The following is a 23568-nucleotide window of genomic DNA, read 5'->3' on the forward strand; positions in this document are numbered from 1 at the left end:
GGCATGAAAGATGCATGAGAATGAAAAAGAGTAAGAGTATCCCTAAATTAGGATATTTTAGTAGGTTTCATATTATTTTAGTATGTATGTAAAAATAAAGTATTACAAATAGCAGAAGTATATTGTGTATTAGTGTAGTAAGTTAACTGAACTGAAATTTACACTTACTAGGCAAACACTATTGATTAAATATCCTAGTTGTGTAATAATTAGTTCTTGCTTCTGCAAATGATCTTGAAAGAATGGGAAACAATAATATGCCAAGCAGAATGTATAAAAATAAATATTTATTGCCATTTGAAGCTTTATGTACACCTTTAAAAGCACATGTACAAATGTGGGAAATTACAAAAATCAACCTAAAACCCTTTTTCTCAAAGTAAACATAAATGTACATCCAAGATCAGTGGTGCCACCATCATCAGAATAAAAAATAAGTCTGTCTGGACATATACAAGTAATTATTTTAAACGTCATTCAGACATTCTCCTTTATATTTAAAACTCCAAAAAATACTAAGAGGCCCAATATATCCAGAAAATTGTGTTTTCGCTTTATCCTAACTTATGAATAGTGGTATACAAATATATTTCCATCTTTTTGTCCAGCTAGCAAATGAGAGTCTGTACCTGACCATTTCACAAAAGACCAATGTTGGTCAGAGATAGGTGGGAGGAGCGCAGTACACTGACCGAGAAGTAAGTCCCAAATGGCAATTGTTCCAGAAGTCAAGATTGCTGCTGCACAGTGATCTTTCACGTCACCTTCCAGGAACCTGATCGCATACAAAGAAGATATAATTCAGATTACATATCCAAAAAACAATTGAAAAAAAAAAGGTCAAAACCACGTTCCCAAAACCAGCAACAGGAACAAAAATCCCTGTAACTATGAATGCCTACATTTGCAGTCTTAGAGGTCTGTTGGCTATTGTGTTGCAGTTTTAGACAGAATCACATGTCCAGTTCCTGCCAATCTCTCTGATGCATCTTGTACCAATTGAAGGCTGGCGCACAGTGGCCTTCCTTCCACTCTCTATCATTCTGGCCAAGCTCAGTCCCAACTCAGTGTCACTGCTCTTGCCATTCTTTCTCCCTGGCAGGCTCTCGCCCCACCTCTTAGCATGGCTGAGTTCTTGTCATCATTCAGGCCTGTTACGTTCATAGAAAGGTCACCCCTAATCCTCTATCTGAGGCAGTGTGCACACACATATGGAGTCTGTTCCATCTTTTATCTTCATTGTACTTTTCACTATTTGAGATTATCCTGTTTCCATATTCAGTGGGTATTTCCCCCATAAAAGATGCCATCTATGACGCAGAAACCTACCTGGTTGCCTTTTTTATTTAGACAAGGGCTCTGCAGTCAGCTACCTGGGTTTAAATTCTAACTCTACAAAGTAAGAGCTGTGCAACCCTGGGCAAATTATTTAACTTTATCAGTACAATAAGTATGATTTTAAGAGCACATACTTGACAGGACTGTGGTAAGGTTAAATGAAACAGTTCCTATAAAAGGCTTAGCACAGTGCCTGGCACACAGGAGGTGCTCAATAAAAATTAGCTATTATTAGCCGGGCATGGTGGCTCACGCCTGTGATCCCAGCACTTTGGGAGGCCAAGGCAGGTGGATCACCTCACTCCATGTTGGCTAGGCTGGTGGGTCACTTCACTCAAGCCGGTCTCTACTAAAAATACAGAATACTCAAGCCTGGCAACAGGCTAGTCTCAAACTCCCAACCTCAGGTGAGTGAAGTGGCATGATTTCAGCTCACTGCAACCTCCACCTCCCAGGTTCAAGCCATCCTCCCACCTCAGCCTCCCAAGTAGCTGGAAGTACAGGTGCATGCCAGCATGTTTGGCTAACACATATATATATATTTACTTTTTTTGGTAGAGACTGGGTCTTGCTCTGTTGTCCCATTGGTCTCAAACTCCTGGGCTCAAGCTCTCCTCCCACCTTGACCTCCCAAAGTGCTGGGATTACAGGTATGATCCACCATACCCTGCCAAAATATTTACCTTAGGGGAAAAAACAGGGCTTGAATAAACACTATTAAAAACCTATATAACCCCATGCTAGTAGAGATCAGGATGCAGGGAATCTGGGGTTTGACTCAAGTCCACTAATCTTCATCCTACTTCTGAATATTCCTATCATGACATATAGTATTTTATGTTTTCCATTCTTCTAAGTGACACAAAAATATCTAGTTTTTGTGTTTACACAGTGCCTGTCAGAATGTCCCACCCATGGAGTAGCAGTTATGCACACTTGCCTGCCAGCCTGCCCTGGAGGAAGACAGTACAGCATCACACCCACGCTGAGAGTCGTCTTAGGGTTAATCACAATCAGCTGGAACACAGGGCTTCGCAACAACTCACTCTCTTTGGCACAGGGATGACTCAGGACAATAAAGAGAAGCCCCTAATTTAGGAGAAAAATAGACTGTCAAGAGTATGTCAGGAAAAATAAAGATCTGGCAGAGACAAAAACCAAACAATTAAAGCAATGATCTATAGGCTCTAACGTATCCAGGATTTAACCACTGGCTTGATTTTTTCCCTGCCGTCTAGGAACTGTTGAGATTATTACGGGGCTGGACTTCTGGCTTCTTCTTCTTCTTCTTTTTTTTTTTTTAGAGACAAGGCCTTGCTATGTTACCCAGGCTGTTGTTGAACGCCTGGCCTCAAGGGTTCCTCCCACCTCAGCCTCCCAAAGTGTTGGGATTACAGATGTCAGCCACCGCGCTCAGCCAACTTCTAGCTTTAGTTTCTCCTGCTTCCGGTTCCCAGTGTTTGTTTTAGCCAGTCTTGCCAGGCATGAATCTGATTCATCCACTTCTTTCCCCTTAGATAGTACTACATTTCATGCCATTCATTTGGGGAAATATTGGCAAAGAAAGAATGAGGACATACATGTGCAGGGAGTGCTCAAATTAGAAATATTCATTTGTAAATTGGTTTTTGAACATTCAGAACATGTTTTCCCATAAAAACAATTTTGTATATGGTGGCTGGTTTCTCAGACCAGCCCACAATAGCCTATTTAAAACCCTGACACTACTACTCTCTATTAATAAGGGTGACCAAAAAAAGATACCATCACCTACGGCTGTTTCTGTGGGAAAATGTGTTAAAGTTTTCTCCTGGCTTTAAAATTACAGGCTCTAATAATAATATTACTGTATGTATGTATATATATATATATATATATATACACACACACATATATACAGATTTTTTTTTTTTTTGAGACGTAGTTTCGCTCTTGCTGCCCAGGCTGGAGTGTAATGGCATGATCTCAGCTCACTGCAACCTCCGCCTCCCGGGTTCAAGTGATTCTCCTGCCTCAGCCTCCCGAGTAGCTGAGATTACAGGTATGCGCCACCATGCCTGGCTAATTTTTGTATTTTTAGTAGAGACAGGGTTTCACCACGTTGGCCACGATGGTCTCGATCTCCTGAACTTGTGATCCACTCACCTCGGCCTCCCAAAGGGCCGGGATTATAGGTATGAGCCACGGCGTCAGGTCGAATGATTGAATTTATTAATGAAAATAAAATATTTTTATATTTAGAAAACAACTGAGGTAACTCGGGAGGCTGAGGCAGTAGGATAGCTTGAGACAAGCCTGGGAAACACTGCTGAAGACCTCATCTTCTAAAAAAATTAAATTAAAAGTTAGCTGGGTGCTGTGGCTCATGCCATGTAATCCCATCAACTTGGCAGGCTGAGTGGGGAGGATCGCTTGAGTCCAAGAACTCAAGGCTACAGTGAGCTATGATGGCGCCACTGATCTACAGCCTGAATGACAGAGTGAGACCCTATCTCTAACAGGGAAAAAAACTGAGGATTTAAAAATGTTAAATGCTATACAGTTAAGAAGAGGCTGACAAACTATGGCCCACCAAGTAAATCTAGCCCAACGCATTTTTTTTTTTTTTTGAGACGGAGTCTTGCACTGTCGCCCAGGCTGGCGTGCAGTGGTGCAATCTCTGCTCACTGCAAGCTCTGCCTCCTGGGTTCACGCCATTCTCCTGCCTCAGCCTCCAGAGTAGCTGGAACTACAGGCGCCCACCACCATGCCCGGCTAATTTTTTGTACTTTTAGTACAGACGGGGTTTCACCGTGTTAGCCAATATGGTCTCGATCTCCTGACCTCAAGATCCGCCCGCCTCAGCCTCCCAAAGTGCTGGGATTACAGTTGTGAGCCACCGTGCCCAGCCGCCCAACACTTTTTTTGGGGGGACAGGGTCTCACTGTCACCTAGGCTGGAGTACAGTGGCATAATCAGCTCACTGCAGCCTCAAATTCCTGGCCTCAAGCAATCCTCCCTCCCTGGCCTCCCAAAGCACTGGAATTACAGCTGTGAGCCACCATGCCTGGCCCCAATGCTTATTTTTCCATGGCCAATAAACTAAGAATGTTTTTCAGATTTTGAAATGGCTGAAAAACATCAGAAAAATAATATTTTGTGACACGCCAAAATTAATATATGAAGTTCAAGTTTCAGTCTCCATAAAGTTTTATTAGAACACAGCTACATCCATCCATTTGCATACAGTCTACGGCTGATTTGGGGCCACAATGGCAGAGTTGAGTATTTAAAACAGAGATTGTAAGGCCAGCACAGCTGAAAGTATTTGCCATCTGGTTGTATATGGAAAAAGTTTATCAATCCCTGCACTAAACAGTTAAATAAATAATACAATGTTATTTCTTTTTTTTTTTTTTTTTTTTGAGACAGAGACTTGCTTTTTCTCCAGGCTGGAGTGCAGTGGCAGGATGTCATCTCACTGCAACCTCCGCCTCCTGGGTTCAAGCAATTATCCTGCCTCAGCCTCCCAAGTAACTGAGACTACAGGTGTGCACCACCATGCCCAGCTAATTTTTGTATTTTTAGTAGAGACGGAGTTTCACCATGTTGGCCAGGATGGTCTCAATCTCCTGACCTCATGATCTGCCCGCCTCAGCCTCCCAAAGTGCTGGGATTACAGGTGTGAGCCACCACGCCCGGCATAAAATATTATTTCTGAAGATTGGCTTTATGGGGGACTTTTACTTACTATCTTACACGTCTGTGTGAAATGTTTTAATATCAAGTGGGTATTAGTGTTGTAATATAAAAGGTATAACATTATTTAAAGGCTTAATAAGTAAATTCTAGGCCGGGCGTGGTGGCTTACACCTATAATCCCAGCATTTTGGGAGGGTGAGGCGGGTGGATCACGAAGTCAGGAGCTCAAGACCAGCCTGGCCAACTCGGTGAAACCCCGTCTCTACTAAAAATACAAAAAAATTAGCCGGGCATGGCAGCAGGCACCTGTAATCCCAGCTACTTGGGAGGTTGAGGCACAGAATTGCTTGAACCTGGGAGGCAGAGGTTGCAGTGAGCTGAGATCACATCACTGCACTCCAGCCTGGGTGACAGAGCAAGACTCTTGTCTCAAAAAAAAAAGTAAATTCTAGAGATGAATTCAACTGTCAGTCTGTCTGTCTATCTATCTATCTAATCTATCTATCTATCTATCTATTGGTTGTTGTTGTTGTTGTTTTTTTTTGAGACAGAGTCTTCCTCTGTCGCTCAGGCTAGAGTGCAATGGCACGATCTTGGCTCACTGCAACCTCCGCCTCCAGGTTGAAGCGATTCTTCTGCCTCGGCCTCCTCAGTAGCTGAGATTATAAGCACCTGCCACCATGCCCGGCTAATTTTTGTATTTTTTAGTAGAGACAGGGTTTCATCATGTTGGTCAGGCTGGGTCTTGAACTCCTGACCTCAGGTGATCCACCTGCCTCAGCCTCCCAAAGTGCTGGGATTACAGGCGTGAGCCACCATGCCCAGCCTAGTTATTACTATTATTATTATTTTTTGAGATGGAGTTTTGCTCTTGTCGCCCAGGCTGGAGTGCAGTGGCGCACTCTTGGCTCACTGCAACCTCTGCCTCCTGGGTTCACGCAATTCTCCTGCCTTAGTTTCCCTAGTAGCTGGGACTACAGGCACACACACCACACCCATGTAAATTTTGTATTTTTAGTAGAGACAGGGTTTCACTATGTTGGCCAGGCTGGTCTTGAATTCCCCACCTCAGGTGATCCACCCGCCTTGGCCTCCCAAAGTGTTGAGATTACAGGCGTGAGCCACTGCACCTGGACTATTAGTTATTTTTGGGACAGGGTCTCACTCTATCACCCAGGCTGGAGTACAGTGGTGCCATCATGGCTCACTGCAGCCTGGAACACCTGGGCTCCAGTGATCCTCTCCCTTGAGCCTCCTGAGAAGCTGGTATTACAGGCATATGCCATCACACCTGGCCACAACTGTCTTATTTAAAGGAGGACAAAGGTTAGGCTCAAGATTATGTGTTGGATTATATAAGATCACACAACTTTTAAATTCAATTCCACAGATCCTACTAGGCTAGGGAAAGATGCAGTCTTTGTGTTCAGAGCCTCTGGATGCTGATCCTCTCACTGTAATCACCAGGCAAGTCAGTCTCTATACAAATGCTGAGCCTGCTGCCATTGTCTCTGCTCATGCCTTCAACAGTGAATACTCAAGTAGTTATTCATTACTCCTAGACAACTACTTTCCCACTGTAACTAGATTGTGAGTCAAGGCTTTTTTTTTTTTTTTGAGACGGAGTCTCGCTCTGTCACCCAGGCTGGAGTGCAATGGTGCAATCTCAGCTCATTGCAACCTCTGCCTCCCGGGTTCAAGCGATTCTCTTTCCTCAGTCTCCCAAGTAGCTGGGATTACAGGCGTGCACCACCATGCCCAGCTAATTTTTGTATTTTTAGTAAAGGTGGGCTTTCACCATATTGGTCAGGCTGGACTCAAACTCCTTACCTCAGGTGTTCCACCCACCTTGGCCTCCCAAAGCGTTTTTTTTTTTTAATAATATAAAATATTTTATATATTTATGGGGCACATGTATTTGTTATGTGCACAGAGTATATAATGATCAAGGCGGGGTATTTGGGGTACCCATCACCTTGAGAATCTATCATTTCTATGTATTGGGAACATTTCAAGTCCTTTCTTCTAGCTACTTTGAAATATATAGCACATTGTTGGCTAACTACAGTCATTCTACTCTGCTACTGAATATTGGAGCTTATTTCTTATTTCTAACTGTATGTTTGTACCCACTAGCCAAGATTATTAGTGCAAGAGCTGAGTAACTGTATTTGTTTCTGTGTGAGAAGACTAAAGCCTAAGAGTAAAGCATGTTAGCCGGGCACTGTGGCTCACATCTGTAATCCCAGCACTTTCGGAGGCTGAGGCGGGTGGATCACCTGAGGTCAGGAGTTCGAGAAAAGCCTGGCCAACATGGCGAAACCCCATCTCTACTAAAAATACAAAAATTAGCCGGGCCTCGTGGCGGGCACCTGTAATCCCAGCTACTTGGAAGGCTGAGGCAGGACAATTAATTGAACCTGGAAGGCAGAGGTTGCAGTGAGCTGAGATCACACCATTGCACTCCAGCCTGGGCAACAAGGGCAAAATTCCGTATCAAAAAAAAAAAAAAAGTATTTTTGGGATCATTTAATCATCCTTCCTGAGGCTACTTAAACACGGCAATGTGGTTGGGAGTCAAGTCTGATAACAGGCATAATAGTTCTCAGTTCAAATCCACAGCTAGAAATAAATATTTGCCCTCAGGTCCTACAGCTAGAAAATTTACCAAGCAATCACTGTACCAACACTTATTTTCATCCTAAATTTCAAGAAAGGACAAACATTGCTATCCAATTTTGAAAAAAGACGCCACAGGGAAGGTTTGTTCATTACTGCTTATGACTTACTGCTCTCACTTAATGAGACCAACAGTAACACACAAAGTGGTCCCAGCCAGTCATTACTTACCATTTCAGAATAGGCTTTGTGACAGACTGAAGCTTGGTAAGAATCATCAATGTGCATCTTTTTCAGGAGTTGACCAGTTTTTAAATTCCTTAGATAACAAAAATAAATAAGCTGATCACATTCTTCCAACAAACCAGTTTTCAGAAAATATTTTCTTGTTCATCATAGCATGTCTTAGGAGGTGACCAGGGAAAAAACTAAGAGCTCCTTACTTTTCTTTAGTCATAGATTTAGGTAAAAGTAGAACTGTGGGTTAATTTTGCCAATAGTTTAATTTGATAGTTCAGCCTTAGATTAAATCTACTATGCCCCTAGGGATAAATCTCTCCAAATTCCATGAGGAAGGTTCCATCATGTCATTCAACCTGGTATTGAAATCAGGCCCATGGTATAGCAGTATCATGATTTTGTGAAACTTCTTGTTATGTCTAAATTTGTCATGGAAGACAATGGCCAGGAAACCAAATTTGGTAGGGCAAGAGACTACACCTAAAAGAAACTTACAATTATATCTCTATTACATGTATTTATACTACAGCTAGACCAAAATAATGGATAGAAGGAAGGATTGAGGTGGGGTAGGAAGAGAGGGGTGAATATAAAGAATAAAAAAGATAAAGTTTGTTGGAATCACTCCCCAGCTTTTTTTTTTTTTTTTTTTTTTTTTTTGAGATGGAGTCTCGCTCTGTCACCCAGGCTAAGTGCAGTGGCACCATCTTGGCTCACTGCAATCTCCACCTCCCAGGTTCCAGCAATTCTTCCACCTCAGCCTTCCAAGTAGCTGGGATTACAGGCACCCACCATCATGCCTGGCTAATTTCTGTATTTTTAGTAGAGGCACGGTTTCACCAGGTTGGCCAGGCTGGTCTTGAACTCCTGACCATAGGTGATCCACCTGCCTTGGCCCCCCGAAGTGCTGGGATTACAGGCATGAGCCACTGCACCTGACCTGCTCCCCAGCTTTTTGAGGATTTGTGACATTGATAACTGCTTTGTCATGATACTCTATTTTTTTGTTTTTAGAGCTTAGGGTCTTGCTCTATTGCCCAGGCTGGAGTGTGGTGGCATGATCATGACTCACCGTAGCCTCAACCTCTGGGGCTCAAGCGATCCTCCCACCTCACTGCCCCAAGTAGTTGGGACGACAGCTGCGTGCCACCATGCCTGAATAATTTTTTAATTTTTTGTAGAAACAGGGTTTCACTCTATTGCCCAGGCTGGTCTCGAATTCCTGGGCTCAAGCAATCCTCCCACCTCAGCCTCCCAAAGTGCTGGGATTACAGGTGTGAGAGACTGCACCCGGTTCATGTTACCCTGTTGATGAAAAACTTTCAGTTGGCTCCCATTAGCCACAACATAAAGTCCAAGTTCCTTTTTTCTGAGATGGAGTTTTGTTCTTGTTGCCTAGGCTGGAGTGCAATGGCACAACCTCGGCTCACTGCAACCTCTGCCTCCCGGGTTCAAGCAATTCTCCTGCCTCAGCCTCCTGAGTAGCAGGGATTACAGGCAGGCGCCACCACGCCCAGCTAATTTTTGTATTTTTAGTAGAGACAGGGTACACCATGTCGGCCAGGCTGGTCTCGAACTCCTGACCTCAGGTGATCCATCCGCCTTGGCCTCCCAAAGTGCTGGAATTACAGGCGTGAGCCACCGCGCCTGGCCCCCAAGTTCATTTTAATGGTATTTATAACTCTCATGAATCCAGCAGTGCAATATTACATTATCACTCATTGCTCCATTTCCTGAAATCTTTCTGCCTGAAGAACATATGTATTTCCTTGACTCTAGATTTTGCTCAAGCTATGCCTTCCAATGACCCCTGCTCCCCCAACTCCCTGCTGCCCATTACAGAAGAGTTCCTATCCCTGTTACTGACGAATTCCCATCCATTTCTTAGGGCCTTGTTATATCCCACCCCCTCCAAGCTGCATGAACTCACTTGAGACTACAGCAGTCCACAGTCATCTCCTCTCCTTTAATTCTGTCCATATACCTCATTTGGTATGTAATATACTACTGGCAATACTGTATCATGTATTCACTCAACAAATACAGAATTCTATGGGCCAGGTACTGTGTATAAAAAACTGAAGAAGGAAAATTAAATTTTTATGTGCATATGCAAGGATTTCCTCCTATCAGGGACACCAGATGGGTGTCCTACAGAGTTTCATACATGGTCTGTATTTAGTAATTGTTCTTTCCTCAAATCCCAAATCACTTTGTCCAAATCTCTATCACTTTGACCTTATGTGAATTGTAGAAAGGATTGTATTGAAATTGTAGGCTTTGATTGTAAAGGCATCTTATTTACCTACTAGATTATAGGGGCCCTGGGACCAGGATTCATACCTGATTCATCTCTGCATCTCTCACAAAGAATGAGACATAAGTAGAGACCCAGATACCTACTGAATGTTTGAAAGATATTAAATGAAATGTCTCAGTGAATATGGACAGCAAGACTTCCTTACACACTGGGCCCTCAGTGTTTAAGAATGTTTTAACGTGTTTCTTTGGTATGACTTCATTGTAAACATTAAGCTTAAGAAATTTTTTTTTTTTTTTTTTTTTTTTGAGATGGAGTCTCACTGTCGCCCAGGCTGGAGTGCAGTGGCGCGATCTCAGCTCACCGCAAGCTCCCCCTCCTGGGTTCATGCCATTCTCCTGCCTCAGCCTCCCAAGTAGCTGGGACTACAGGCACCCGCCACCACGCTTGGCGAATTTTTTGTATTTTTAGTAGAGACGGGGTTTCACCGTGTTAGCCAGGATGGTCTCCATCTCCTGACCTCGTGATCCACCCACCACTGCCTCCCAAAGTGCTGGGATTACAGGCGTGAGCTGCCGCACCCGGCCAAGCTTAAGAAATATCTAGACCTTCAGCAGTTTCCCAAAAAAGCCACTTGACGCTTGAGTATAACATGAATCACTTGAGACATCTAACAAATCAGGAGTTAAATAAGAACAAATACTACATGTAAGTATAAAATTATACAGAGCCCAAAAGGTAAGTAATAGCTTTTGACAGACAATATGATTACTATACCTTTGAGTAACTACCCTAAACATGGAGCTAAAGCAGGCACCAAGAATAGATAAGAGACATGGTACCTGTCTTCAAAAACGAGAGAGGATAAACAACACAAAGCAGCAAATACTAAATTAAAAATCAAGGCAGGCCAGGCGTGGCGGCTTATGTCTACAATCCCAGCACTTTGGGAGGTGGAGGCGGAAAGATCACTTGCATTGAGGAGTTCATGACCAGCCTAGGCAACATGGGGAGACTCTGTCTCTACAAAAAAAAATTTAAAAAAAAAAAAAAAAAATTTTTTTTTTTTTTTATTAGTCAGGCCTGGTGGCATGCGTCTGTAGTCCTGCTACTCAGGAGGCTGAGGTGGGAGGACTGCTTGAGCCTGAGAGGTTGAGACGTCAGTGAGCCATAATCATGCCACTGTACTCCAGCATGGGTAAGAGACTGAGACCCTCTCTCAAAAAAACAAAAACAAAAAAACAACCAAGGCAGTATGAATTCGGAGAAGGAAACATCAATGAAGGCTGGAATAGTATAACAGAACTCAAGGTAACTGTGGGGCTGAAAATATCCCCTAAGGGGAACTTAGAAGCCAAGTATAGAAATCCCTCCCCAACTTCCCAGCACTCTAGAAGGCCGAGGTGGGAGGGTTGCTTAAGTCCAAAAGTTCAAGACCAGCCTGGAAAAAATAGCAAGACCCTGCCTCTACAAAGAAAAAGAAAAATTAGCCAGGCATAGTGGTGTACATCTGTGGTCTCAGCACTTTGGGAGGCTGAAGTGGAAGGATTGCTTGCGCCCAGGAGTTCAAGACCAGCCTGAGTAACATACCAAGTTCTCATCTCTACAAAAAATTTAAAAATTAACAGGGCATGATGGTGTGTGCCTGTAGTCCCAGCTACTCAGAAGGCTGAGGTGAGAGGATTCCTTGAGCCCAGAAGTTTGAGGATGCAGTGAGCTACCTCAGAATGCAGTGAGTCATGCCTATGCACTCCAGCCTGAGTACTGAGTGAGACTCTGTTTCAGAAAGAAATCCCTCCCCAACCTCAAATTCCGTGACCTCTTACATACGAAATGCCTCTTATATACTTATAGAAAAAGGGTAGAACTGAGAGATGGGAAGGAAAAAGGGAGGAAAGGAGGACGGCAGAGCTGGAGAGGACGTTTTTGTACTAGAGCACTGGGGAAATAAAAACTGAAGGAAAGCAAACATGGGCCCCTGTAAAGGTTTTCTTTTGAGGGATGAGGGTAGGGTTGGAAGAAAGAGTATTTACAAAGTAGTCGAATAAAAAATGACCTGCGTTTGAGCCCAGGCATTCGAGGTTGCAGTGAGCTATGGTCACGCCACTGCACTCTAGTTTGGGTGACAGAGTAAGACATAGTCTCTAAAAAAATTAAAAAAAAAAAATCAAGTTTGAATATTGATTAATGGCAAGAAGACAAACTGCTAGATTATTTTAACAGTTCAGGAGACAGATAATGAAGATGTGGACTATGGAAATAGCACAAAGAATAGAAAAGACAACTTCTGGAAGAGCACTGTCCTCAAATAACACCTCTCAGCAGAAACCCTGGTGAAAGTGCTCCAAGTGGCCAAGTGCTACCCTAGACATCAGGACATCTGAAAACAGGGTCTTCTGGCAGATCAGAACATAGTCAAATTTCAGAGGCTTTCTGGTGGGAAGGGCAAAACCTTTCTCTCAAGGGCCATACTTTTCTAGTTTATTCCTAGAAGGTTAGGGTTGTAAGTCACCATAGTGTTTAAAAAAAAGAAAACAAAAAAAGGTTAGGGTTGGATGGTACAGAAGAGCTAGGGTAGTGGTCCCATTAATATCATAACTTCCTCTTACCAAGACCCATTCTGGCCCTAAGGAAACAGTTAATAGACAAGGCTTCTGAGAAAAGAAAAAAAATCAAGCGATTCTCCTAATACAAATTAAACTTGCAAGTAAGTGCCTCTGGCTGGGTATGGTTCTCCCTGTAGTCAGAAAAGAGATGGCTGGGGACTCCTGTGATGGTTTCCCTATCACAAATCTGTTAATTTGGTTCCTGTGATCACACTTCTTTCTTTCCTTTTTTTGAGACAGAGTCTCACTGTCACTCAGGCTAGAGTGCAGTGGCGTGATCTTGGCTCACTGCAACCTCTGCCTCCTAGGTTCCAGCGATTCTCCTGCCTTAGCCTGGCACCACCAGGCCTGGCTAATGTTTGTATCTTTAGTAGAGACAAGGTATCTTTAGTAGAGATGGGGTATCTTTAGTAGAGACGCCACACTTTTTTTTTGTATACTGAGTAACTTTGGACTGTATCCTAGTTACAGTGATATTAATATGTTGCAAAAACTTTGTATTCTGTTAGGTTCCTCTGACAAACACTGATGTTTTTTCTTTTTAAAAATATTTTTAAAAAAGGAATTTTAACATTTACTGAATACCTCCTATGTGCCAGACAATATGGTAAGTACTTTTTAAATATAATTCTATTGACTTTAAAAAAAAATTTTTTTTTTTTTTGAGACTGAATCTTGCTCTGTCGCCCAGGCTGGAGTGCAGTGGTGCGATCTTGACTCACTGCAACCTCCGCCTCCTGGGTTCAAGTGATTCTCCTGCCTCAGCCTCCTGAGTAGCTGGGATTACAGGCATGCACCACGACGCCTGGCTAATTTTTGTATTTTTAGTAGACCTGGGGTTTTGCCTTGTTAGCCAGGCTGGTCTCGAACACTTGGCCTCAAGTGATCTGCCTGCCTTGGCCTCCCAAAGTGCTGGGATTATAGGCATGAGCCGCCGTGCCCGGCCCTGATTTTTTTGGTTGTAAGTTTGTCTGTCCTGGTAAACAGTTAACTTGGCTGAACTCGAACTCCAAATGCCAAAACTGAAGTTCAGTTCTTTCAGTCTTACCTGAGCTGCTTGGAGTCTGACCTATGAATATGCAGTTTAAGGGTCAATCAGATATTTAGGTAAACATTATAGCTAGAATTTAGGGTTCTTTTTTTTTTTTTCTCTCTCTCCTTTTTAGGACTTTTCCCCTCCCTTTCTAGCAGCTGTGATCACCCTGAACTCTGTCCTTTGGTTCTCTAAGCCAGTGGTACAGAAGATCTTCTATTAGGCTTCCAGTCACCCAGTGAGCAGAGTGGGCCTTGCCCCCTATCTTAAAGCCATAATAGGAACGTTGCCTAGTGCCGTTTCCTTCACCTAAAGGGAGAAACCCCTCCAGTATGTTTCTTCTTTTTCTTTCTCGCTGGTGCCTTTAGAAAGCTGTTTTTTGTATTTTGTCCAGAGTGTATAGTTATTCGAAGGTAGAGTGTTGGTCTGACAGAAGCTACTCAACCACTAACCAAAAGCAGAAAGAAGTGTACATCTTTGAAAATAGAATTCCATTTATTTTTAAATAGTCTACTCAGACTGATCTTTTTCGGTATGTCTCAATTAATATGATGTTGTTGGTAAGACAAGTATATAGTATCTGACAAAAAAACCACAATCAGGCCGGGCACAGTGGCTCACGCCTGTAATCCCAGCAATTTGGGAGGCCAAGGTGGGCAGTTCACTTGAGGCCAGGAGTTCGAGACCAACCTAGCCAACATGGTGAGACCCCATCTCTAGTAAAAAATACAAAAATTAGCCAGGCATGGTGGCTCACTCCTGTAATCCCTGCATTTTGGGAGACTGAGGCAGGCAGATCACTTGAGGCCAGGAGTTCAAGACCAACCCGGCCATGATGAAACCCTATCTCTACTAAAAAATAAAAAAATTAGCTGGGTGTGGTGGCACATGCCTGTAATCCCAGCTACTCGGGAGGCTGAGACAGGAGAATCATTTGAACCCAGGAGGCAGAGGTTGCAGGAAGCCGAGATCACACCACTGTACTCCTCCCGCCTGGGTGATAGGAGGAGACTCTGTCTCAAAACACAACAAAAACAACAACAGCAACACAAAACCACAATCATGTTTACACATGCTCTCTTATTTAATCTTCACAACAACCCTGTAAAATTAGATGTATATCCTCATACTACAGATGAGGGAACTGAGGACCTAGAGGGAAAGCTTACCAAATAACAATGTTGTTCATAATAGTAGTACCAAGCAGAGCTTCTTGCATCCCTTGGACCTCAGCAAAAGTTAGTATAGTCTCCTCAGGAGGCATCAAAAACTGGTTTTCTTTGCCTCTGCAATTAAAACAGTATGAAAAGTCAGTACTTTGCACTAAAGCAGTTTCTAGGTAGCCCTTCTCCACACTGTTGAACTATGCATAATATAAACTAACCTAATACCAGGAAAAAAAAAATCTAACCCAGAAAACGTGTATACTAAACTTTCTACAATGAACATATATTACTTTCATAATATCTACTTAGATATGCTGCAAGCACCTCAAATTCATTACATTCAAAATTAAACTTGTTAACTTTCTCTATAAACCTTTTGTTTCTTTCTGCATTCCTATCTCAATGAATTGCATCACCATCTAATGTCCAAGTTTCAGGGTTGGTCACCACTCAAGTGACCACCTAGACTGGGAGGAGACAAGGATAATATCCACGTTTCGAGCTTGGTCACCACTCAAGTGACCAACCCTACCATGTTGATGTTTTCTCTTTCCTCTCAATCTCGTCAATCACCAAGTCCCAGTAATTTTATCTTCTCATCCCTCAGAAATCTGTCTGCTTCTTCCCATCTCCACTAACATACTCCTAATTTAAGCAAACAATTATCATCTCTTGCCTCGATAACTGCAACAGATCATGAATAAATAGGCCAAAGTTCCCTGCCCTCCATTTTTAGAAAAGACAGATGAATAATAACAATGAAGTGTAATAGAAAAATAAAAATAAAAATAAATAAAGTCTTATGAGTATATGATAGAGAAGATGCTGTAAGTTCAGTTTGCAACATTTTGAATGTGAGGTGTTCCCAATATGTCTAATAAATAGGTCTGCAGGTCTAGAGTTCAAGAAAGAGCTCAGAGGTAGAAATGTATGTTTGCAAGTAGTCAGCACCAAGATGGTCAGTGAAGCAATGGACACCAAGTGTGTGGAACGAGGAAAGGGTCTAGGACCTTACGGTATTTCTATATTTTAAAAAATATTTGTGTGTGTGTGTGTGTTTAAGATTAGGTCTCGCTCTGCTGCCCAAGGTGGACTGTGGTGGCGTGATCACAGCTCATTGCACCCTTGAACTCCTGAGCTCAAGTGATCCTCCCACCTCAGACTCCCTAGTAGCTGGGACCACAGGCATGCTCTGCCATACCCAGCTAATTTTTAAATTTTTTTGTAAAGATAGGGCCCCGCTATGTGGCCCCAACTGGTCTTAAACTCCTGGCCTCAAACTTCTGCCTTGGCCTCCCAAAGGGCTGGGATTATGGGCATGAGCCACTGTGCCCAGCAGAGGTATTTCTAACATTTAAGGGACACACAGAGATTTCAAAGAAGACTGAAGAACAAACTACATTTGCTGAGCCTCTCCCCTTCTTTGACTTCATCCCTGACATGTCTGGCTTCCACTTCACTAACCTGCTTCTATGTCATAACCTAGTGTTGATGCCATACATGCTTATATTACACGCACAGCACAGAAAAACAAGATCCTAGTGACCCAACTTTCTCTGAAACCTGTGATAAAATCATTCTTCATCTAATAGTTAAAAATCAATCAATGCTTTTCTTACCCTCCATCTTCTGCAAACGTCATGACTTCTACTTGTTGATCAGAAAGGGTCCCACTGCTACTCACTAGCCTCCTCTTTGTCAGGCCAAGCACAGCTTTTATATTTCCAGACTTCAGTAGTACTTGCTTTTCACTTTCATCATCAGAGGAACAAAGCAATGCCCTAAGCCAAATATAAGGAAAAACAGGGTGATGTCAGGAGTAATCCTTTAATATTAAAGGACTAGGTTCACTTTTTTTTTTTTTTTTGAGACGCAGTCTTGCTCTGTCGCCCAGGCTGGAGTGCAGTGGCGCAATCTCGGCTCACTGCAACTCTCCCTCCCAGGTTCAAGCAATTACCCTGCCTCAGCCTCCTGAGTAGCTGGGATTATAGGCGCATGCCACCATGCCTGGCTAATTTTTCTGTATTTTTAGTAGAGACGGGGTTTCACCATGTTGGTCAGGCTGGTCTCGAACTCCTGACCTCATGATCCACCTGCCTCGGCCTCCCAAAGTGCTGGGATTATAGGCGTGAGCCACTGTGCCCGGCCTTTTTTTTTTTTGAGATGAAGTCTCACTCTGTCATCCAGGCGGAGTGCAGTGGCACGATCTTAGCTCACTGCAATCTCTGTTTCCCGGGTTCAGGCAATTCTCTTGCCTCAGCCTCCCGAGTAGCTGGGATTACAGCTACTCGGGAGGCTGTAATCACCCGCCACCACACCAGGCTAATTTTTGTATTTTTAGTAGAGACACAGTTTCACCACGTTGGCCAGGCTGGACTCAAACTCCTGACCTCAGCTGATCCACATACCTCGGCCTCCCAAAGTGCTGGGAATACAGGCGTGAGCCACTGCGCCCAGCCTAGGTTCACATTTTAAATAGAAACTTCAGTCAGGGATGTCAATCTATTGATTTTTTTTTTTTTTAAACAAATCTCTCTCTCTTTAGATCTTTCAGATTCTTTCAAGACTCAAGCCTAGGTTATTACCTGCACTCAAAACCAGCTGACAGAGACAAAGATGAAGGAAAAACAAATCACTCCTTGGGAATTACATACCTGATCTCTCTGATTTCCAAATTTCCCAAAGCTACACACACGAGATTATACACATCAGGGACTGGAACTATCTGTAATACTGGAACCTAAATAAAACAAAGCAGCCAAAAATTATACTTGGTTGTTTCATTTTTGTTTAATCCAGATTTTCCAAAATTTATCACATTCTTTTGTATTCTCACTGTACAGGATAATTTTCATCATTTAAAGGCTCAGAAAACACTCTTTTTATTAGCTGTAAATCTAAGTAAACTATATGCATAATAGTGCTTACTGAGCATTTACCTAATGCAATGTATAATTCTAACAATAGGGAAATAATTGGGCATATTCTGGCATGTGAATGAAGAGAGTATTTATGCAGCCATGTAAAAGTATATCTATGTTCACTGAACAAATATTTATTGGGCACCTCTGTGCAAGGCACAGTGTTAGATGTTATATATATCTGGACAGCAAGAATGAGGTATATGCAAGTATGAAGACTACAAAACAAGGAAATTTTTCTTTTTTTTGAGATGGAGTTTCACTCTTGTTGCCCAGCCTTGAGTGCAATGGCACGATCTCAGCTCATTGCAACCTCCACCTCCTGGGTTCAAGCAATTCTCCTGCCTCAGCCTCCTGAGTAGCTGGGATTACAGGTATGCACCACCACACCTGGCTAATTTTTTTATTTTTAGTAGAGACGGGGGTTTCACCATGTTGGTCAGGCTGGTCTTGAACTCCTGACCTCAGGTGATCCACCCACCTCAGCCTCTCAAAGTGCTGGGATTACAGGCATGAGCCACCTCGCCTGGCCAGAAAAATGTTTATACATATGGTGAGAAAAGACAGATCTAAAAATTTTTTTTTTTTTTGAGACGGAGTCTCGCTCTGTCGCCCAGGCTGGAGTGCAGTGGCGCAATCTCGGCTCACTGCCAGGTCCACTTCCCGGGTTCACGCCATTCTCCTGCCTCAGCCTCCCGAGTAGCTGGGACTACAGGCGCCCACCACTGCGCCCAGCTAATTTTTTGTATTTTTAGTAGAGACAGGGTTTCACCGTGGTCTGGATCTCCTGACTTCGTGATCCGCCCGCCTCGGCCTCCCAAAGTGCTGGGATTACAGGCGTGAGCCACCGTGCCCGGCCAGATCTAAAAATTTTAAGCACACTAAGATTGCAAGCATGTAAGACGTATATGATGGTGGAAAAAGACCAGAAGGAAATACACGTAAAAAAGAAGCAAAATAATGCCTTGGTGAAGGGCAAGGAGTATAAATATCAGCAAGTGTCAAAGTCAGAATAGACATAAAATTCTAAGCTCCTCCAACAGGTCTAGTGTAAAAACCCATCTCTAGGCTGGGTGTGTTGGCTCACGCCTATAATCCCAGCACTTTGAGAAGCCAAGGAGGGTGGATCATTTGAGGTCAGGAGTTAGAGACCATCCTGGCCAACATGGTAAGACCCCGTCTCTACTGAAAACACAAAAATTAGCTGGGCGTGGTGGTGGGCGCCTGTAGTCCCAGCTACTCGGGAGGCTGAGGCAGGAGAAATGCTTGAACCCGGGAAGCGGAGACTGCAGTGAGCCAAGATCGCCCCACTGCACTCCAGGCTGAGTGACAAGTGACAGACTATGACTCTGTCTCCAAAAAAAAAAAAAAACAAAAACAAACAAACAAAAAAACCCATCTCTAGATAAACCTGTGATCGGCTGGGCATGGTGGTTCACACCTGTAATCCCCATCACTCTGGGAGGCTGAGGCAGGTGGATTGCTTAAGCCCAGGAGTTCAAGACCAGCCCAGGCAACATGGCAAAACCCTGTCTGCATGAAAAATATAGGCCCGGTGGGGTGGCTCACACCTGTAATCCTAGCACTTTGGGAGGCTGAGGCAGGCGGATTGCTGGAGGTCAGGGGTTCAAGAACAGCCTAGGTAACATGGCGAAATTCCGTCTCTACTAAAAATACAAAAAAATTAGCCAGGCATGGTGGTGGGCACCTGTAATCCCAGCTACTCAGGAGGCTGAGGCACAAGAATCCCTTGAACCTAGGCGGCAGAGGTTGACAGTGAGCCGAGATCATGCCACTGCGCTCCAGCCTGGGTGACAGAGCAAGACTCTGTCTCAATAAAAAGAAGAAGAAGAAAAAAAAAAACAACAAAAAATTAGCCAGACATGGTGGTGCATGCCTGTGGTCCCAGCTACTTGGGAGGCTGAGGTGAGAGGATTACCGAGCCTGGGGAGGTTGAGGCTGCAGTGAGCCATGATCATGCCACTACACTCCAGCCTGCATGACAGAGTGAGACCCTGTCTCAAACAAACAAACAAAAAATTTGTGATAACGCAAATAAAGCAGGATGTTAATGGTAGAGTCTAAAATGGTGGGTATATGGGTGCTCACTATACAACTTTTCTGGATGTTTGAAACTTTTCATAATAAAATGTTGGGGGAAAAAACCTCATCTCTGTTCTGCCTTGCATGGTCATAGCTCCCAAGTTTGGTAAGCTGCCCATCTACATTATCAGGCAAATGGCTGCAAAGATCTCTTTCAGCTCGAGATTCCCACTTACCTCTGTGAAGTGCCAGGTATAAAGTTTTTCCCACTGCCAAGCATCCAGAGCTTTCCAAAGAGAAACTACATCTTCACAAGCGGTTATGATACATGGCTCTTTACAACCGGCTCTCTCCCAAAACATGGCACTCACATCTACGGAACAGGAACCTGAAGGATTCTGACACAAGGGCAACAACAGTTCTGTTAAAGTGGTACTCGAGGGCTGTTTTTTGCAAAGCATAAGTATGCAAAGTGATGAATTATAATTCAATGAAACAGTAGGTATGTAAAATTTAAGTCTTATGCAGGTGAAAAGAAAGAGCTTTGTGGTTCTTATGTACCTAAAAAATTGCCCATCAAACTTACATCATGAAAGATTTTATTTTTTATTTTATTTATTTTATTAATTTTAATTTTTGGGCTTTTTTGGGACCGAGTCTCACTTGATCACCCAGGCTGGAGTGCAGTGGTGCAATCTCGGCTCACTGCAACCTTCGCCTCCCGGGTTCAAGCGATTCTCCTGCCTCAGCCTACCAAGTAGCTAGGATTACAGGTGCCTGCCACCACACCCAGCTAATATTTGTATTTTTAGTACAGACAAGGTTTCACCATGTTGGCCAGGCTGGTCTTGAACTCCTGACCTCAAGTGATCCATCTGCCTCGGCCTCCCAAACTGCTGGGGTTACAGGCGTGAGCCACCGTGCCTAGCCCGTGAAATTTTAAAATGTATAGTCCAGATGGAATAAATTCAGATATAACCACAAAAAGATATCCTGTAGAACTTATCCATTTGAAAATCAAACATCCTAATGAACCACTCATGGGCTGAAACCACAGGTTTCAGTGTTATTCCTCGGAGGAAATAACACTGAAATGACATACATTATACTATCTACTATTATGACCATGCGAGCACTATGTATCCAAACCACAGAGCATGGCCAAAGCAGTATTTCCAAGAAAATTTGGAAATTTCTAAGAAAAATCATAATCACAAAGGCATTTATAAGAAAACAAGAAAGATTAAAATCAAGTAAGCATGCAGCTCAGGAAGTCAGTGCAAGAACAAAATAAGAACAATAAAAAAACAGTAGGAAGGAATTATTTAGTTATCCTGTTTATTATAAAAACAGAAATAAATGAACTAGAAAACCAAACAACAACAAAAAGACACAACCCAATTAATAATCAATACAACCAAAAACTAGTTTGTTTGGAAGACCCACGTAATGGCCAAATCTCGTCTAATGTAGAAAAACAATAATTTTAGAAATGGGAGAATGGGGAAGACAGGCTTAATTGCATATGTACAGATTTTAATAATCTATAAGAAGTAACTTTTAACCTACAAATTTGAAAATATGAATGAAATAGTTGATTCTTTAAGAGACTAAGTTATTAGGACACTGGGCATGGTGGCTCACGCCTGTGATCCCAGCACTTTGGGAGGCCAAGGCAGGCGGATCCCCGAGGTCAGGAGTTCAAGACCAGTCTGGCCAACGTGGCAAAACCTCGTTTCTACTAAAAATACAAAAATTAGCAGGGCGTGGTGGTGCATGCTTGTAATCCCAGCTACTATGGAGGCTGAGGCACGAGAATTGCTTGAACCTGTAGGCAGAGGTTACAGTGAGTGGAGATTGGAGATTGCCCCACTGCACTCCAGCCTGGGCAACAAACTGTGTCTCAAAAAACAAAATAAAAATAAATTATTAAAATTGACTCAAGAATAAATTCCAAAACAGAGCATAGGTATTACTATGTATCCTTTATAGAAAAGGAATCTGGGGGCCGGACGTGGTGGCTCACGCCTGTAATCTCAGCACTTTGGGAGGCTGAGGCGGGCGGATCACGAGGTCAGGAGATCGAGACCATCCTGGATAACATGGTGAAACCCCGTCTCTACTAAAAATACAAAAAAAAATAGCCAGGCGTGGTGGCGGGCGCCTGTAGTCCCAGCTACTCGGGAGGCTGAGACAGGAGAATGGCATGAACCCAAGAGGCAGAGCTGGCAGTGAGCCGAGATCATGCCACTGCACTCCAGCCTGCGCGACAGAGCGTGACTCCGTCTCAAAAAAAAAAAAAAGAAAAGAAAAGAAAAGAAAAGGAATCTGGGGCTCAGAGGTTACACAATTTGTCCAAGGTGACATAGCCAGTAACTGGGAAAACTTTATGTGGATTTGAAGTGCTTTCCTTCACACCAGTGGTTCTCTGGGAGAGCTTCTGCACCCCCATCTTCACCCCTACCCCTAGGACATTTAGTAATGCTACATTTTCAGTTACCACACTGCACAGAAAAGATTAACCACTAAACTGCTCCCCATTTTCTTATAAATCACCATAAATGATTCTTCTAGAAACATTACACCATTTGAGTAGGAGAGGCATGAATAACTCTCATTTCACTCTCTGTCAAAATGCCTGAGTTAGATTTATTTTATTTTATTTTTGAGACGGAGTCTCACTCGCCCAGGCTGGAGTGCAGTGGTGAGATCTTGGCTCACTGCAACGTCTGCCTCCCGGTTCAAGTATTCTGTTCCTCAGTCTCTCTAGTAGCTGGGATTATAGGCGCCCACCACCACGCCCGGATAATTTTTGTATTTTTAGTAGAGATGGGGTTTCATCATGTTGGCCAGGCTGGCCTCAAACATCTGACCTCAAGTGATCCACCCGCCTCAGCCTCCCAAAGTGCTGAGATTACAGGGGTGAGCCACCGTGTCCAGCTCCCTAACTTAGATTTAGATATGAAGTTCAGTTACTTAGCCTAAGTTGTTCTTGCCAATAGGTTGGCATAGAAACTTCAAGAGGAGAGCTCAAAACATAAACAGAGGTAAATATTGGGAAAAATAACCAATCCAAATCTGTTTTTCTGAATCTGTTTACCAATATCTTTAATAGTATTAGAGAACAAGAAGCTGTATGACCAAATTCTTTTCAATTCATTAAAGTTTTCATATGTAAGACACAAGACACTGGAAGAGAATATTCTTCTGACCTTTAACTTTGAAACCAATTGTAGGTTGCCTCGGTTTATGCTAACAGAAGCAGGAAGCTCTGCTGTTTCAGTCTGTGAAAACAAAAGTCACATCATTAGTCTACACTTTATGTATGTCTGCCTGCATTACCCACTCATCAAAATGTCTACTTCATATTGTCTTTATTTCCTCTTATAACAGCAGCAAAGCTCCAAATGCAAACTGTTTCACTGATAACAAAGAGAATAGGACCTCCCATATTTAAAAGAAACATTTTAATGAACCTTAATTTCCGCAGAATGAACTTAATGATTACAATGAAGTCATATCAAAGAAACATGTCAAACCATTCTTAAACATGGAAGGCCTAATGCGCAAGCAAGTCATGCTGTTTGGCCGGGCGCGGTGGCTCACGCTTGTAATCCCAGCACTTTGGGAGGCCGAGGCGCGCGGATCACGAGGTCAGGAG

At 43.1% G+C, this 23568-nt stretch overlaps 1 protein-coding gene across 2 annotated transcripts in view; it reads right to left on the reverse strand.

The window, feature by feature from the left end:
- Positions 1 to 272: 272 nt before the first annotated feature.
- The window catches only part of PALB2 (partner and localizer of BRCA2), a 35272-nt gene continuing 11976 nt past the window's right edge, over positions 273 to 23568 (reverse strand). For both annotated transcript variants that reach the window (XM_032157126.2, XM_032157125.2), the window contains exons 6-13: positions 23120 to 23191; positions 20144 to 20305; positions 17598 to 17683; positions 16563 to 16724; positions 14947 to 15063; positions 7870 to 7957; positions 2279 to 2427; positions 273 to 775 (exon numbers count right to left, since the gene is read on the reverse strand). In XM_032157126.2, the coding sequence (XP_032013017.1) occupies positions 565 to 775; positions 2279 to 2427; positions 7870 to 7957; positions 14947 to 15063; positions 16563 to 16724; positions 17598 to 17683; positions 20144 to 20305; positions 23120 to 23191 (1047 nt within the window). In that variant the 3' untranslated portion in view covers positions 273 to 564. The remainder of the gene's footprint in view (positions 776 to 2278; positions 2428 to 7869; positions 7958 to 14946; positions 15064 to 16562; positions 16725 to 17597; positions 17684 to 20143; positions 20306 to 23119; positions 23192 to 23568) is intronic.

The sequence above is a fragment of the Hylobates moloch genome, unplaced genomic scaffold (assembly GCF_009828535.3).
Source record: "Hylobates moloch isolate HMO894 unplaced genomic scaffold, HMol_V3 SCAFFOLD_6, whole genome shotgun sequence".
NCBI lineage: Eukaryota > Metazoa > Chordata > Mammalia > Primates > Hylobatidae > Hylobates > Hylobates moloch.